The 14,222-nt window shown below is 40.3% G+C and overlaps 2 protein-coding genes across 3 annotated transcripts in view; one reads left to right on the forward strand and one right to left on the reverse strand.

Moving 5' to 3' along the window:
- gngt1 (guanine nucleotide binding protein (G protein), gamma transducing activity polypeptide 1) overlaps positions 1–13,953 on the forward strand; it is a 65,731-nt gene extending 51,778 nt beyond the window's left edge. Inside the window, exons 1-3 of one of the 2 annotated variants that reach the window (XM_061813269.1) lie at positions 13,174–13,309; positions 13,411–13,509; positions 13,673–13,953. In XM_061813269.1, the coding sequence (XP_061669253.1) occupies positions 13,414–13,509; positions 13,673–13,798 (222 nt within the window). In that variant the 5' untranslated portion in view covers positions 13,174–13,309; positions 13,411–13,413 and the 3' untranslated portion in view covers positions 13,799–13,953. Of the gene's footprint in view, positions 1–13,173; positions 13,310–13,410; positions 13,510–13,672 lie in introns of those variants that run through there. The other variant, XM_061813208.1, reaches the window with a different exon arrangement.
- tfpi2 (tissue factor pathway inhibitor 2) lies at positions 9,438–11,589 on the reverse strand. Its single transcript, XM_061825628.1, has 5 exons — positions 11,450–11,589; positions 11,165–11,335; positions 10,117–10,296; positions 9,838–10,011; positions 9,438–9,698 (listed from the first exon to the last, which is right to left on the reverse strand). The coding sequence occupies exons 1-5, from the start codon at positions 11,520–11,522 to the stop codon at positions 9,625–9,627; spliced, it is 672 nt and encodes a 223-aa protein (XP_061681612.1). The 5' UTR covers positions 11,523–11,589; the 3' UTR covers positions 9,438–9,624.
- Positions 13,954–14,222: the final 269 nt, after the last annotated feature.

The following is a 14,222-nucleotide window of genomic DNA, read 5'->3' on the forward strand; positions in this document are numbered from 1 at the left end:
CAAATTTAATTCCTGCCGGTCTCATGACTTTGGCTGCCGTGAAATCGTTTTCCTCACAAGTTCGAATTCATCAGTCAAGACACGAGTGGAGTTTGTCGCCCAAATAGATAATGTTGTTTCACAACAGACTATTTTTTGTTGTTGTTGTTGTTATCTGCTATTCCATAGTGGAAATGAAATTGCTGCAGAAGAGACAAAAGCAGATCATTTGGTAAAGCAACATTTTAAATCTCACCTTCCTGCTGTCTTTGTGTTTCCCAATTCTACACTTAATGACTTCACATCCAGGTGTTTATCTGTCTTCGTACATGTAACATTAATCCATTTTACTCGCACGCACATGCATACAAGAAGGCTCTCGCGCACGCTAGTGGACATGCGGCTGCATATTCATCAGGTATTATTACCGCACCGACTCTTTAGTCAGGATGATGAGTTGTGATGATGAGATAAGGGAATGTCATCTTTCACCATCTTTGGTTCTTAACCCCCTAACTTTCTTAAAGCTCAAGTGTCATGACTATAAACATTCTAAAATAGATATCGTAATGAAAAATACATCTAACATTATTCAATTCAATGTCCAGACGAAAAAATAAATATGAGCGGAGACCGCGTCATCCACGAGCAAAGTTGTGCAAGTCTCATTCGACATCCAAGTGGTCGCCATATTGCCTGCAACGTCTGTTGATGTCATGCTAGGACTTTCATAGAGGAACAACAGAGATTTTCGGATTTTTCCAAAGCCCCTTCTGACACAGAGGCTCTTTTCAAAGAAAACATCTCACAATCGAGTGAAATGACCTGGACAATATTATCCATCATTTTGAACCATATTTTAATGATACGCGGATCACTTCTAACAAACAACAGACTCCCCGACAGTATGGAGTGTACTCAGGAGGACCCGTGCCAGGGGGAAAGCTCCTTTCGCCTCCCGCACGCGGCCAAACCACCTTCGCATCAGGGCTGATGCGTACGCTTTCGCCGGCGAGCCTGACGCGGAAGCCTTTGCCGGTGACCCCGACGCGGAAGCCTTCGCGGGCGAGCCCATCGCGAAAGCCTTCCCCGGCGAGCCCGACACGGAAGCCTTCGCCGGCAAACCCGAGGCGGAAGCCATCCGACACGCACATCAAAACATTTAGCACCCCTGTCATAGGTACGCGGATCTTTTCTTACATTATGAGAGATGGATTACGTGGTCCCCCAAACTATTATTTTTTTTCAATAGCTCAAAACGAACCAATCTGAACCCATGGAGCTCTCATCCTTTTCACCTGTGCAATCCATTTTTCACAACAAACTGGGTCTTTTAGAAAAGTTTGAAGATTGGATCCATCCTCCCGAGTGTTCGGGCAATATCCAGCAATGCAACGAGCCGGCATTTTGGCGAACACAAAGGAACAAAGAGCTACCTTCCCGTAGGTAAAACTGGTATAAACACATGAAGCCGACTGAGTGGGCGTCTGCTATTAACGTCACTTTCTGCTTCTTCTCCAAAACAAATCCATTGGGAGGATTTTCATGGCAGGAGTGACAAAAAGCCATATATGTCAAAATTATGTTGTGTGGTGAAAAAAAAAAAAAAACGGATGGGTCCATTCCAGCTGCCTTTTTTTCATTAATATACTAAAAATCATGCATTTCATGGCAGTGGACCTTTAAGTTTTGCGACTTTTTGAAGTCCACAGATTAGTAATGTTGTTTTGATGGATAAAAATGCGGCCAGGTAGTAGAATATATATATATATATAATATATATATATATATATATATATATATATATATAATATATATATATAGCCAGGTTTTGGCTTGATTTGTAATTAAAAACCAGATGGACACACAAACAGAAAATAGCATTTTGTTGTATTTTATTTTCTTTGCCAATAGAGAAGGTGATCAATTATTTTCTCTTGTGTCACAATGGAACTGTTTCGCCTTCCCTTGGTGCGAAAAAGGAACTGTCCTGTTGCCTTACAGCAGCCTCCGCGATTCAGTAAGTAGAATAGCGACCAACTGATTTTCTTTGTCACTTTTGTTAACCGTTCAACCTTGGAGGAGGTCCGCACTCTACCGAGTGCTTCTCCTGCTCCTCAAACAAAACCCGCAATAAAGTCATTCTAATCACACAGCGCCATTATCTCATTAGCTATGCCTGCTGGCAGAGCCCCACTTGGATTAGTCACATTTGCTGCCAAGAGTCGTCCAAAACCCCTCATTATGGCTCGTTGTTGAGTTGATGGCGGGTGAATCAATGAGGAGAGAACTGCTCTATTTCGTGAAATGCAGTCTTTGATTCAGGGGGGAAATAATGATGCACACGAAAAGGCTGAGTGAGCGTGGCGGCGGCTCTGTCAGTGTCACTTTCTGGCACGAAAAAAAACGCCTTTTTATTTTTGTCCCGGAGACGCCGCAATCCGACAAGCCGGCAGATGAGGCGTGACTGATCATGCGAGTCGGTGATGAAAAGATGCAGCACGTGACAAATGTGTATATAAAGCACCTTTCCCAGACAAAGGCCGCAAAATACATATGTCAAATACACATGATATGAAAGTCAAAAGTAAGAAGAAAAGAGCCACGTCTTAAATCCTATTATAATCTTTCCACCGACTGCAAACTTTGGTGGAAAACTGTTCTACAGTTGGGCAGTGACCACATATTTTTCAGGTGGGACACTTAAAAGGTTAAGCTTGTGGACCTTAAACAACAACAATAAGCACATATTAAATTGTGTTTTAATTTGTGGGTGGTGTAGGTATAGAAAATATTTGAGAACAGATGAGGGTTTTTTTTTTTCAAGACTGTGTGTACACCCGAGTAGCTGCTTTCTAGATGGCTTGCAGGCAATCCCAGACAGATTTGCTGAGAAGGAAGAAAAAATATTGCCATAGTCAAAGCAGCGGGAGACAAAGGCATGACTGAGCATCTCTGTTTCCCGAGTGTCGACGACTTATTGCATTTTATTGAGGTTGCTCGGGTGGCAGGTGGAAGAAAAGTGGACAGGGTTGGGTATAAGATGGGACATACAGTGAAGAAAATAAGTATTTGAACACCCTGCTATATTCCAAGTTCTCCCACTTAGAAATCATGTGAGAGAGATAATCTAAAAAGAAAAATCCAGAAATCACAATGTATGATTTTTTTTAACGATGTATTTGTGTGATGCACCTGCAAATAAGTATTTGAACACTTGAGAAAACTAATGTTAATATTTGGTACAGTGGTCTTTGTTTGCAATTTCAGAGGTCACACATTTCCTGTAGTTGTTCACCAGGTTTGCACACACCGCAGGAGGGATTTTGGCCCACTCCTCCACACAGATCTTGTTTAGATCAGAAAGGTTTCTGGGGTGTCAATGAGAAACACGGAGTTTCAGCTCCCTCCAAAGATTTCCGATTGGGTTTCGGTCTAGAGACTGCCAAGGCCACGCCAGAACCTTGATATTCTTACGGAGTCATGCCTTGGTTTTCCTGGCCGTGTGCTTCGGGTTATTGTCATGATGAAAAACCCAGCCATGACCTATGTTCAATGCTCTGACTGCGGGAAAGAGGTTGTTCCCCAAAATCTCACAATACATTGCCGCGGTCATCCTCTCCTTAATAGAGTGCAGTCGTCATGTCCCATGTGCAGAAAAACACCCCCAAGCATGATGCTACCACCCCCATGCTTCACAGTAGGGATGGTGTTCTTCGGATGGAACTCATCATTCGTCTACCTCCAAACACGGTTAGTGGAATTATGACCAAAAAGTTCCATTTTGGTCTCACCTGACCACAATACTTTGGCCCATGACTCCTCTGTATCATCCAAATGGACAGAAAGGCAGGCCTTGACATGGGCTGGTTCAAGCAGGGGACCCTTCCATGCCAAGTATGATTTTAAACCATGACATCTTAATGTATAACCAGCAGTCACCTTGGAATTGGTGGTCCCAGCTCTTTTCAGGTCATTGAGCAAGTTCTGTCGTGTAGTCCGGGGATGATTCCTCACCTTTCTAAGGATCATTGAGACCCCAAAAGGTGATATCTTGCATGGGGCTCCACCCTGATTGAGATTGACCATCATGTTTAGCTTCTTCCATTTTGTAATGATTGCTCCAACAATGGACCTTTTTTCACCAAGCTGTTTGGCAATTTCTCCGTAGCCCTTTCCAGTCGTGTGGCATGGTACAATTTTGTCTCTAGTGTTTTTGGACAGCTCTTTGGTCTTGGCCATGTTACAAGTTTGAGTCTTATTGATTGTATGGGGTGGACAGGTGTCTTTATGCAGCCAACGACCCCACACAGGTGCATATGATTCAGGATAACACATGGAGTGGACTTTTAAAGCCGGACTAACAGGTCTTTGAGGGTCAGAATTCTAGCTGATAGACAGGTGTTCAAATACTTATTTGAAGTTGTATCACACAAATAAATCATTAAAAAAAATTCATACATTGTTATTTCTGGATTTTTCTTTTTAGATGATCTCTCTCCCAGTGGACATGCACCTATGATGAAAATTTCAGACCCCTCCATAATTTCCAAGTGGGAGAACTTGCAATATAGCAGGGTGTTCAAATACTTATTTTCTTGATTGTAAATGGGAGTGTAATTGTTTTTAATTAAGGGTTGTAGATGATCATTGGGGAGAATGAGTGGTGCAGTTGTTGTTGATGTATGCAGATGGACGATTGATACCACTGATGGTCAGATCCAAACCCAGCAGGTAAGTAGGCTAAATCTGGCCGGGGACCCAAAACTGAACCTTGTGGGACACTACAGAGGTGGCAAAAGTACTCACTGTGTACTTAACTATAAAAAAAAAAATGCAAGTTTTCATATACAATGTAATAAAGTAGATGTACTGATTCAGAATTTAAGTTAAAAAAACTGATTCTGTAATCCAATGAAATACAAAAGTAAAATATGTTTTTTCACTTTTACCCAGTTTTGATATACAAAATAGTTTCTCACATAGTACTTGTATTGAGAAGAAGAAACAAAAGCCATTTTCAGATAATGGTGTTTAAGAGCTCACTAAAAACTGAAACCTGAAAAAACAACTTAAAGTGGAGTAACTAAATATTTTTACTTTACTTTCCATCACTGCCGCACAGCAGAAGAGAGAAAATGGAACCACCAGGGAGGCAGCAAACACTGAAAACAGGTGCCATTGTGTCATTTCCTCTAACTGTATAAACGCGGATGAGCAAAAATAGAAATGTCGAGCGCTTGTATTTTCTCAGGTTCGAGATTTAATCCGAAACGACAACTGCATTCTAATGATCACCATGAAAGGTTTTGTCAACACCTGCGTTGTCGCTGCTTGCCGCATGTGCAGACGTCTGCCAATGTGTGTTGTTTCATGTGTTCACTGGATATCGGGTGATACATGGAATGTACATTGAAACCTGCATGCGGTGTAATGTCGTCTCTTTTCCCATTCCGACATCTCATTCCACAACATCCCCAAGTGCATTCGTGTTGCTGAATGTTTGCCTTTGAAATTTATATGCCATGTCAGATTTTCAGCAAATAGGGGGAATATGTCCGTGGCTCATCTTAATCGCGTTGTTGCTGCCGTAGACACTTTTGTTTGAGAATTTGTCGCAGTAACAATCACGTTATGTTTGTTTCTCGGGCTTTTGTGGACTTTCTCTAAGCTGTTTAGCGAAATGAAATCCTGACGAGGCTTTTCGACACCAGCGAGGAGATCCATGTAGAAAATGGACTGATCTGCTCTGTCATGCATGTGAGTTGTGTTGTAGCATACATTTACTCTTCTATTCTGTTTTTGTTGTGTAGCAGGTTGCTGTTGTTGTTTTTGCTCCATGCAGGACTCTACAGCTGTGTGCGTGGTTGACTTTAAAATTACATTTTTAACTGAACAAGTTGCAACCATTCATCTGTCCAAATAACAGTTCATGAGAAATTTGCTGTTAATTTTAATCTGAACAGTTTGATTTGAGAAGTTGTTGGTGTCCATAACTGTTCATTTTCATGCCAGTTGTATACAACATATATTATATTATATTGTATATTCCGACATCAGAGTGAAAGCAGTAGATGTTTTTTTTTTTTTTTTTTTTTTTTTGTCACAAAAAAATAAAAGACTGATCGTTGAAGTCAAGTCTACAGGATGCAGGGAAGCAGATAGAATGCAGGAGTGGGAACTGCAGGAATTCAGCTTTTAAAAAAAAAAAATCAATTGCTGTGTCAGCGCTGAAGGCAAAGTCGGGTGTAATCACTTTAGGATTTAAGGAGGATGTTGTGCCTAATGAGAAATTCAATAACTACTGCAAAGAGGCGCTCATGCATTACAAATTCAATTGCAACCTCAATCAATTCTCTCTTTTAATCATTTAAAAATGTGCTTGTAAGTTTGAAAGGTATGGTATGGGGTGTCCTTTTTGTAGACAACACGATTGTAGCAGTAGCAGCTGACTAGTGAAGAGCATCACATAATTTGATCCCCAAATACATCGATCATCTGTCTGTGACAGGATCTTATTTATGCTAGGAAAACATTGATACAAACTCTTGGATCTTATCTATTAAGCGTGAAGGCTAAATGGCGCATTAAAAATCTAGCGAATGCTGTCAGCCAGAAATTTCTTTTGCACAAAATGTTCAACAAAATACGGAACCCCTAAAGGGACATTGAGAAAAGACTCAATAATAAAAAACCCAACTGGTTTCTCATTGTAATGAGAAACTTTCTCATTGTAATGAGTAACTAGTCCATTGCATGTGTGCATGTATAAAAGACCGTTATTCCTTATTCAGGAAGGTACTTCTAGCAGGTAAATAAGCTACGACAACCTGAACGCAGGAAGCTACCGCCAGCAGGTAAATAAGCTATGACCCATGGGTAGCCGTTTGTCGACACACTCATTGTAATGAGTAACTTACTCATAAGTAAGTTACTCATTACACTGAGTAAATTACTCAGTATTTAAGTAAATTACTCATTAAACTGAGTAACTTTCTCATTACCATGAGAAAGTTACTCATTACAATGACAGTTACTCATTACATTGACTTTTGGTTTCTCATTTGATTCTCATTGTAATGAGTAACCTACTCATTACAATGAGAAACCAGTTTGTTTGTTTTTTCAATGTCCCTTTAGGGGCTCCGTAACAAAACGCTTACAAACAAACAAAAACCAAAAAAATATGACTGACTTTCCATTACCAACAATTTTGGGGGGTTCATTCTTTGTCTGTGTGTGTGTGTGATGCCAAAGCAGAGAAAATGCGATAAAAGTGATGCTTGAAAAAAAAAAGATATGTATAAAAGAGGAAAAAATAGCCACTTGTCAAAGTAATACCTTCACATCTTTTCGCTATCTCAATGGTGGAGAACAAACTAACAAGGGGATACAAAATCTGTCAGTTTCACAATAACAACAAAATAAGATTTATACAAACTTAATTTGCACCCTAAAGTAAAATTTTTTTTGCCCAAAACAATGAATTTAATTCTGAATCGCATTTTAAAGAAATGTAATTATTCATGGCCATTGAATTACACTGCCACCAGGGGGGAGCAAGGAGTCTATCACGTTGTAAAAGTAATGCGCTGTACTGTACATAGCATGTTTCTCGATTACTCAAATGGATAATTTTTTTATCATGCAATTTTAATGAATTGGCAACTACTTTATGGTTAAGTACAAAATCTCCAAGTACATCATCACGCCATGCTTTTAACACGGGTAGCAGCCTAACCCCATGAAAGCAGATAAAAAGTGGAAGACGAGTTGTCAAAGTCGACATCATGCATGGAATAATCTTGGTTTAAATAAGAAAAATGTCCCCCTTTGGATGTGTCTATTAATTATCGCTTAACGAGGCCAATGGTTTGCGGCCTAATGTACTGGAGCGGCTAATGAAAGTGGTATGGAGTCATCGCCTCAAATACACAACGGATCTTTGGCGATCACTATCATATTATTACACCTTTAAATTGGAACACAGTAATAATAATAATAATAATCTCGTGGGTATTATTTATCATAATTAAAACAGTGGAGTTGTTTTGGAACCTTACGCGGGGCAGCTCCTGAATACACAGCTACGATGATATTTATTGGAAGATAAATACAGCCAGGAAGGAAATGTTTACTTCACATGGGAGGAATCTCAAACCGTCACGTGACATTTTAAACATGATTCTGATGTTGAGAAGCTCAGCAGCAGAAGTGATACTCCTTGTCTCATTATGCGATGTATGGAAATAACTTTGCGGTGTTTGTTCTGAATTTCAAGGGACGTTTTTCATCAGATATGGCTATTTATACCTCGCAGGGAGGCAGGGAGAGGACTTTCCTTTCGTATCTTCTCTAAATATTTGCGACTGTGATACAATCTCACAGTCCTTCAGATATTATGAGGGATGAATCGGAGCCGTGAGGGAATATCACCCTTCCATTAATATGAGATTTCTCATGCGTCATAGTTGGGAAAGATAAATACACTAGAGTTGTAAAAAATAAAAAAAAATCAAAGAAATTTGCCATGTATTGCACAAACGAACCCACATTCCATCTGTACAGGAATACTTCGCAGTACGCCACAATAATGTTGTCTATCACTACATTATCAGAACTTGTGGTGTCTATTTTTTTGGTGCATGCAGCTGCCTCCCGTCCAAACATGCAAAGATCCGAATGAAGGTGCTGGCACTCGCAATTTCTTCCTTCCTCATTATGCTGTGGTGACTAAGTTCCATAGAAAGTGTTAGCGGGAGGGAGCGAAAGTCACCGCAAACCCTTTGTGGCTGCTTTTCATCAGCGGCGTTCTTGTTAGCTTTGGCAGAATGAGTTACTCAAATACAATGGAACCTACGCAGGGAGAGAAGTTAACAACCAAGTTGTTCCGCCAAAGGAAATATTGTAAAATCAATTCATTTCTCTGAGGGTTAGAAAGTTGCCATCATAATTCCTGAACTGAGCAGGCAATGTTTTAATGAATATTTTAATTGTCACGATTATTTGCTACGAATTGGTCATCTATCTATGCGAGTCACCTATTGTGACAGGCAAAACAATTAAATGCTCTTCCACGAGAGGGCATAAGGTATTATTAACCTGATTGCCGCCTGTTGCCATTCATTCAGCAGAATAATACGTAATATTTCACACCGAGTTAATATATTTGTTGACAAAGGGGGTGGTGAAATTTGTTCTGATCCAAGCTGGGTTTTGGTTATCAGTACATGTAATCACTAGTACACTCTAATGTTATATATATATATAAAAGATAGCTACTATATTTATTGATATTATTAATGTTGTTTGACTATTTGGTACATGCAGTATTTTTCCAGATTTATGTTGAACTTCAAATATTACTACTTTTGCCGCGTTTGACTTGAGAGGTTCAATTGCACACACCTTGGCAGGCCATTTCTTGCATAAAATAACACAACACCAATATACAAACAGATACAAAAAATACTTTATAAAATAGATATTTGTACAAAATTGTGCTTCAGTTACAGTTATTAAAAAAAACATACATTAAATACAGTCTCAAAGTTACAACAGAAACATGTTGCGGTCATAATCAAAATAGAGAAATGTGTGTGTGCTGTATAACATCAATTATATTATAATATTCTCTCATTTCGTCTATACTCGCAAGAAAGTGATGCGATTTCGTCTCAAGCGACGTATTTTGTCTTTCCCAGTTCTCTTTTTTCCTCCTGAAACAAACAAAAATGTTTGGAAACAAAATTAGCATTACACTGACAACGTGGATTTCGTCAGTACCAAAGTGCTTTTGAGCCTGGAACGCACTACAGCAAGAGGATTTCAGGAATTTCTACCGACGCCAGTGCACACCTTTAACACACACGTCCATGCAGCTTAGCTTGGAGACGAAATTGTTGCTGCTCCCGCCGCAGCCCGAGTACGTGAACTCCTCACACGTCTTGGTGGACTTGTTGTAGTAGTAGCGCGGTATGGAAGCGGAACATTTGCCTTTGTCCAGAGGGTCCAGACACAGCACAGGAACCGCTGCAAAACGAGAGACAAAACAGAAAATTTCCCGTGTTATGAATCAACTCTCATGTCTTTGCAGGCCACAGAATGTGTGTAATCAGGACTTCCTAAGATACTCACTTTTTCGTGGGCTGCAGTACTCGTTGCAGGAAGCCAAATCTGGGAAGCGGTTATCATTGCCCTGGCAGCCGCCGTAGTAAAAAAGCTCGCACTGCATGGTGGTCATGTTGAAGAAATAGCGGCTGAAGAGGCCTCGGCAGGGCCCCTCCTCCATGGGAAACCTGCAAATCTGGGGGATCTCTGGTTGGAGGAGAAAAAAAACAAAGGGTTGGAGCAATCGAAACGGGTTTCCACTCGTGCCCAAAATTATTTGGAACATGCAGCAAACACCTTGCCTTCATGAACATAACAATAATATAATGCCCTTGAGCAAAGCCTCCCTCCCCACCCCCACCTCAGTTGCAGCCAGGCTTGACCCTTGACTCTGACACTTTTTGCGTGCCTGTGTGCATGAGATTTGCTTCTTTGTGTGGTTTACGGTACAAAATATTTGCTTTTTTTTAAAGTCATAACTACTGTATTTAATTAATGGGAAAATGTTACAAGGCAGGGATGTCAAACTCATTTTCGTCGCGGGCCACATTGTACTTACAATTTCCCTTACGGTGAAACCCTAGAAAGCCTGAATTGCCTCATATTTCCACACGAAATGTATGAACTAGTTTTGGAACCAGAAATCAAGCGTAATGGGTTTTTCAACCAAGGTTTATGTTTAGTAACACAAAAATGCTGATAAAATCTCAACGTTATCATTTATGATCTGTGACAATTTGAAATGTTGGGACATATTTTCACATGAATCACGGATTTTGACACCGATGATTTGCTTTGGAATCATGTGGCGGGCCGGATCTGGCCCCTGGGCCTTGAGTTTGACACCTGTGTTATAAGGTCATAAAAATAATAGAACGTTGGCGTTATGGACAACAAACTACAACCCCTTTGTTCAAGATGATCAAATTGATTTGTTATACCATTAAAATCCCTCTGCTGTATATTCTGAATCGAATTTTTCAAGGAGGGCACCTAATAAATGGGAATCGAACAACCTGGCGCATCTGCAAATGCTTCAAGTTGACAAAACTACTGACAACATATCTCAACTTACTTGGTATTCTAAAACACGTTTTGTGGCACTCTTGATAAGACTTGAAGTTGTTGGCGTTGCCTTGGCACCCTCCGTAGTAGAAAAGCTCACACTTTTGAGTGATGGTGTTGTAGTAATAACGTTCTATGTCGGCTCTGCAGGGACCCTCGTCCACTTGGAGGAGGCACACACCTGAAATAAGCACACATGCACACGCACACCCTTTAGTCCAAATATTCACATCTCCGTGCAAAGTGCAGAAAGTTGCATGCTCGCTTAACTACGTGATAAGTACTGCGTTATTACCTCGAGAGCGCAGCGCCAGCGCCTTGGAAAAAGAGGGCAAAAAAGCAAGTAAGATCAATAAGCAAAACTCCATCGTTCTCCGGTGTGTTCCGCTGCTGTTGTGACTCTCCAAGCGCCGACACCCGATTTATAGCATTGTGTTCCCCACGGTGGGAGGGAGGGGGGTCAGGGGCGGAGATGCGGTGACTCAGTGTGATCGTCGCCCGAGCGGCTTGTTTAGTGCCAAGAGAAATTCATCTGTGACATCACGTGGCTGTTGCAATAATTACGCAAAAAAAAAAACAACTGACTAATTTCGCAGTTAAGTCATATGAAATTCAATGGGAGAAAGTATTGTGTTCCACCCTACAGGGGAGTTTCTAATTCCCCATGGGGGTCCCTAGAGCCCCACCCCACACAGCGACTACACCGGCCCAGAGTCAGGCACAGTAAATTACTTAAAAATAATAATAAGAATAAATGTGCTAAATTAACAGACTTTAAACATGGAATGGAAAGTTATGTTCAGAATAGTTTTATAGCTGCTCTGCTGCAGGTTTAATCTTAACTAGTAATGTGCTATAACAGATTTGGATGCTTGGTCCTGGATTGAAGGAACAAACTGGCTTCACTATTATTTTTTTTTTTTTAACAAAGATTCACTTTAAAAATGTCATTTTTTTTTTCTTTTCATACTCTTCTTGTCTGTTTTTACCTTACATACCTTAACTGATAAACACTGGAACATCACTGCATTTTGTGCCCATTTAAAGGATAACGAAACTCCAAAAATGACCAGATATAAACCCAGATACTCCACAATAATTCAAAATCTATCCGAATATATCATCTATTTTCTGGAGTGCTCCCCCCCCCCCCTCCTCTCTCTCTTTCGGGTTGCATGGAGCTGGAGGCAGTTCCAGCTGATTAAGGAAATCAGCACACTGCAGTCCGGGCCCGCTTGCCAGTTAATCGCATCTTCTGCAGAAACCTACGAGCATTTCCATTTACAACAGCTGAGTGGAAGCCAAACCTAGAGTCGGCAGAGTGAACCCGCAGGGCTCAGCAATGGTTCCGAAACTGAAAGCTATTTCTTGGCTACTGATTAACAAATGTGGCCCTGATTATCTTTAATTGTGTGTAATTATTAACAAAGAAAGATATTCCTCTATGTCCCAAGTGATTTTTCAGAATAATGATCGAAAACCATTTAACAAGGTAGGAAGCAGATAAATGTCAAAATGCATCACTTATTTCTATGAATTTTGGGTAGTGTTTACTTCTTCAAATGATGACTCTGATAATATACCTCGGAAATCATGGTGTGACTAGTGAGCTGTATTAGAACAGCCCACAGGCCCCATGTTGCTGACCCCATCATCAGCGGGCTACATATCTTCCTTTTTTTCCACTTCCTTGTGGTTGTTTATTTTTTCAAATCTTTTTCCTATGATAATACACATTCAGTTATTTCTCGTCATTAATTTTCTTCCAGGCTATTGTAAAAGTACCATGAAGTACAAAAACGCTTGTGTACCTTGACAGGAGAAGGTGAACGACTGATTAGCCCTCCTATTGAAACGATAAAATGACTTACCACATGCGACCTACATCTGGATAGTCCAAAAATAAAACGTAATCTTTCTAAGAATGGAACAGTATTTCACATATGGGCCCCAAAAATAAACCCAAATGATGACGATTCACCTTCCTGTCAAAAGCATTCTTAAGAGGACAGCCGTGTTCCCACATGGGTCTTGTTTAAATCAGATAAGGAGATTAGGATCATTTATGCAGATTACTTTATAAAGCAGATTTAGGAGAGGAGAGGGATTCTTCAGCAGGGCTGTCGCAGTGAACGACCGCTGCCTGCAACCAATCGTGAGTAGTATTTGAAAGATTATTCCTGGATGCTTTGCAATGATTTGTAGAAACTTTTTGTATCCCGAGTTCACTGATTGTCACGGGTTTTCCCTTTCTAGAGAATGCCGGTCATAAATGTTGAGGACCTGACAGACAAGGACAAGGCTGTGATGGAAGTTAACCAACTTAAAATCGAGGTGAAACTTGAAAGGTGGAAGGTATGTTTTCCTTTTTTTTTTTTTATTTCTAAACAGACTCAATCATTAATTCTGTACTTGTGGCCGGCGTTTTATCATTTGTGAACATAACATCTATTGGGAGGGACAGGCAGGAGGAATATTTAAATTTGATGGATCATGTGAAATTGTGTGTTCCCTTTAGACGTCTAAATGCTGCGAGGAGATCAAGGACTACATTCAGGCCGGAGTGGATGAGGACACTCTTGTCAAAGGCATATCAGAAGAGAAGAACCCCTTTAAGGAGAAAGGTGGCTGCGTCCTTTGTTAGACTGAACACGAAGACTTCTTCATATCTCCGATTAGCAGCCAAGGACATTTTTTCCTCCCCTCCCACAATGGATTTGCAGACTGACAAGATTTAGAAGGGCATAACGAACAGGCGAATTAAAACAACGTCCTTGTAAATTATATTCCTCGGTTTCTAGCCAGACTTCCAGGGTATCTTTTTAAGTTGACTGGAATGATATATATATATAATTTTTTTTTTTTTTGCAAGTTGTATGTTTAATGCTTCCCTTTCATGTGTAAACAATAAAACTATCCCACGCAATGTTCACAGATAGTCCCCCTCTCATTAAATGTGCTTGTTTATAACTTAGCCTGACTCCATAAATCATTTCTGAACGAATGTGAGGTTAGCAGAACTTGTCACAGTGACTCACTATTGCAGAACTTTACACTAATTATGATGA

The sequence above is a fragment of the Syngnathoides biaculeatus genome, chromosome 1 (genome assembly GCF_019802595.1).
Source record: "Syngnathoides biaculeatus isolate LvHL_M chromosome 1, ASM1980259v1, whole genome shotgun sequence".
Lineage (NCBI taxonomy): Eukaryota > Metazoa > Chordata > Actinopteri > Syngnathiformes > Syngnathidae > Syngnathoides > Syngnathoides biaculeatus.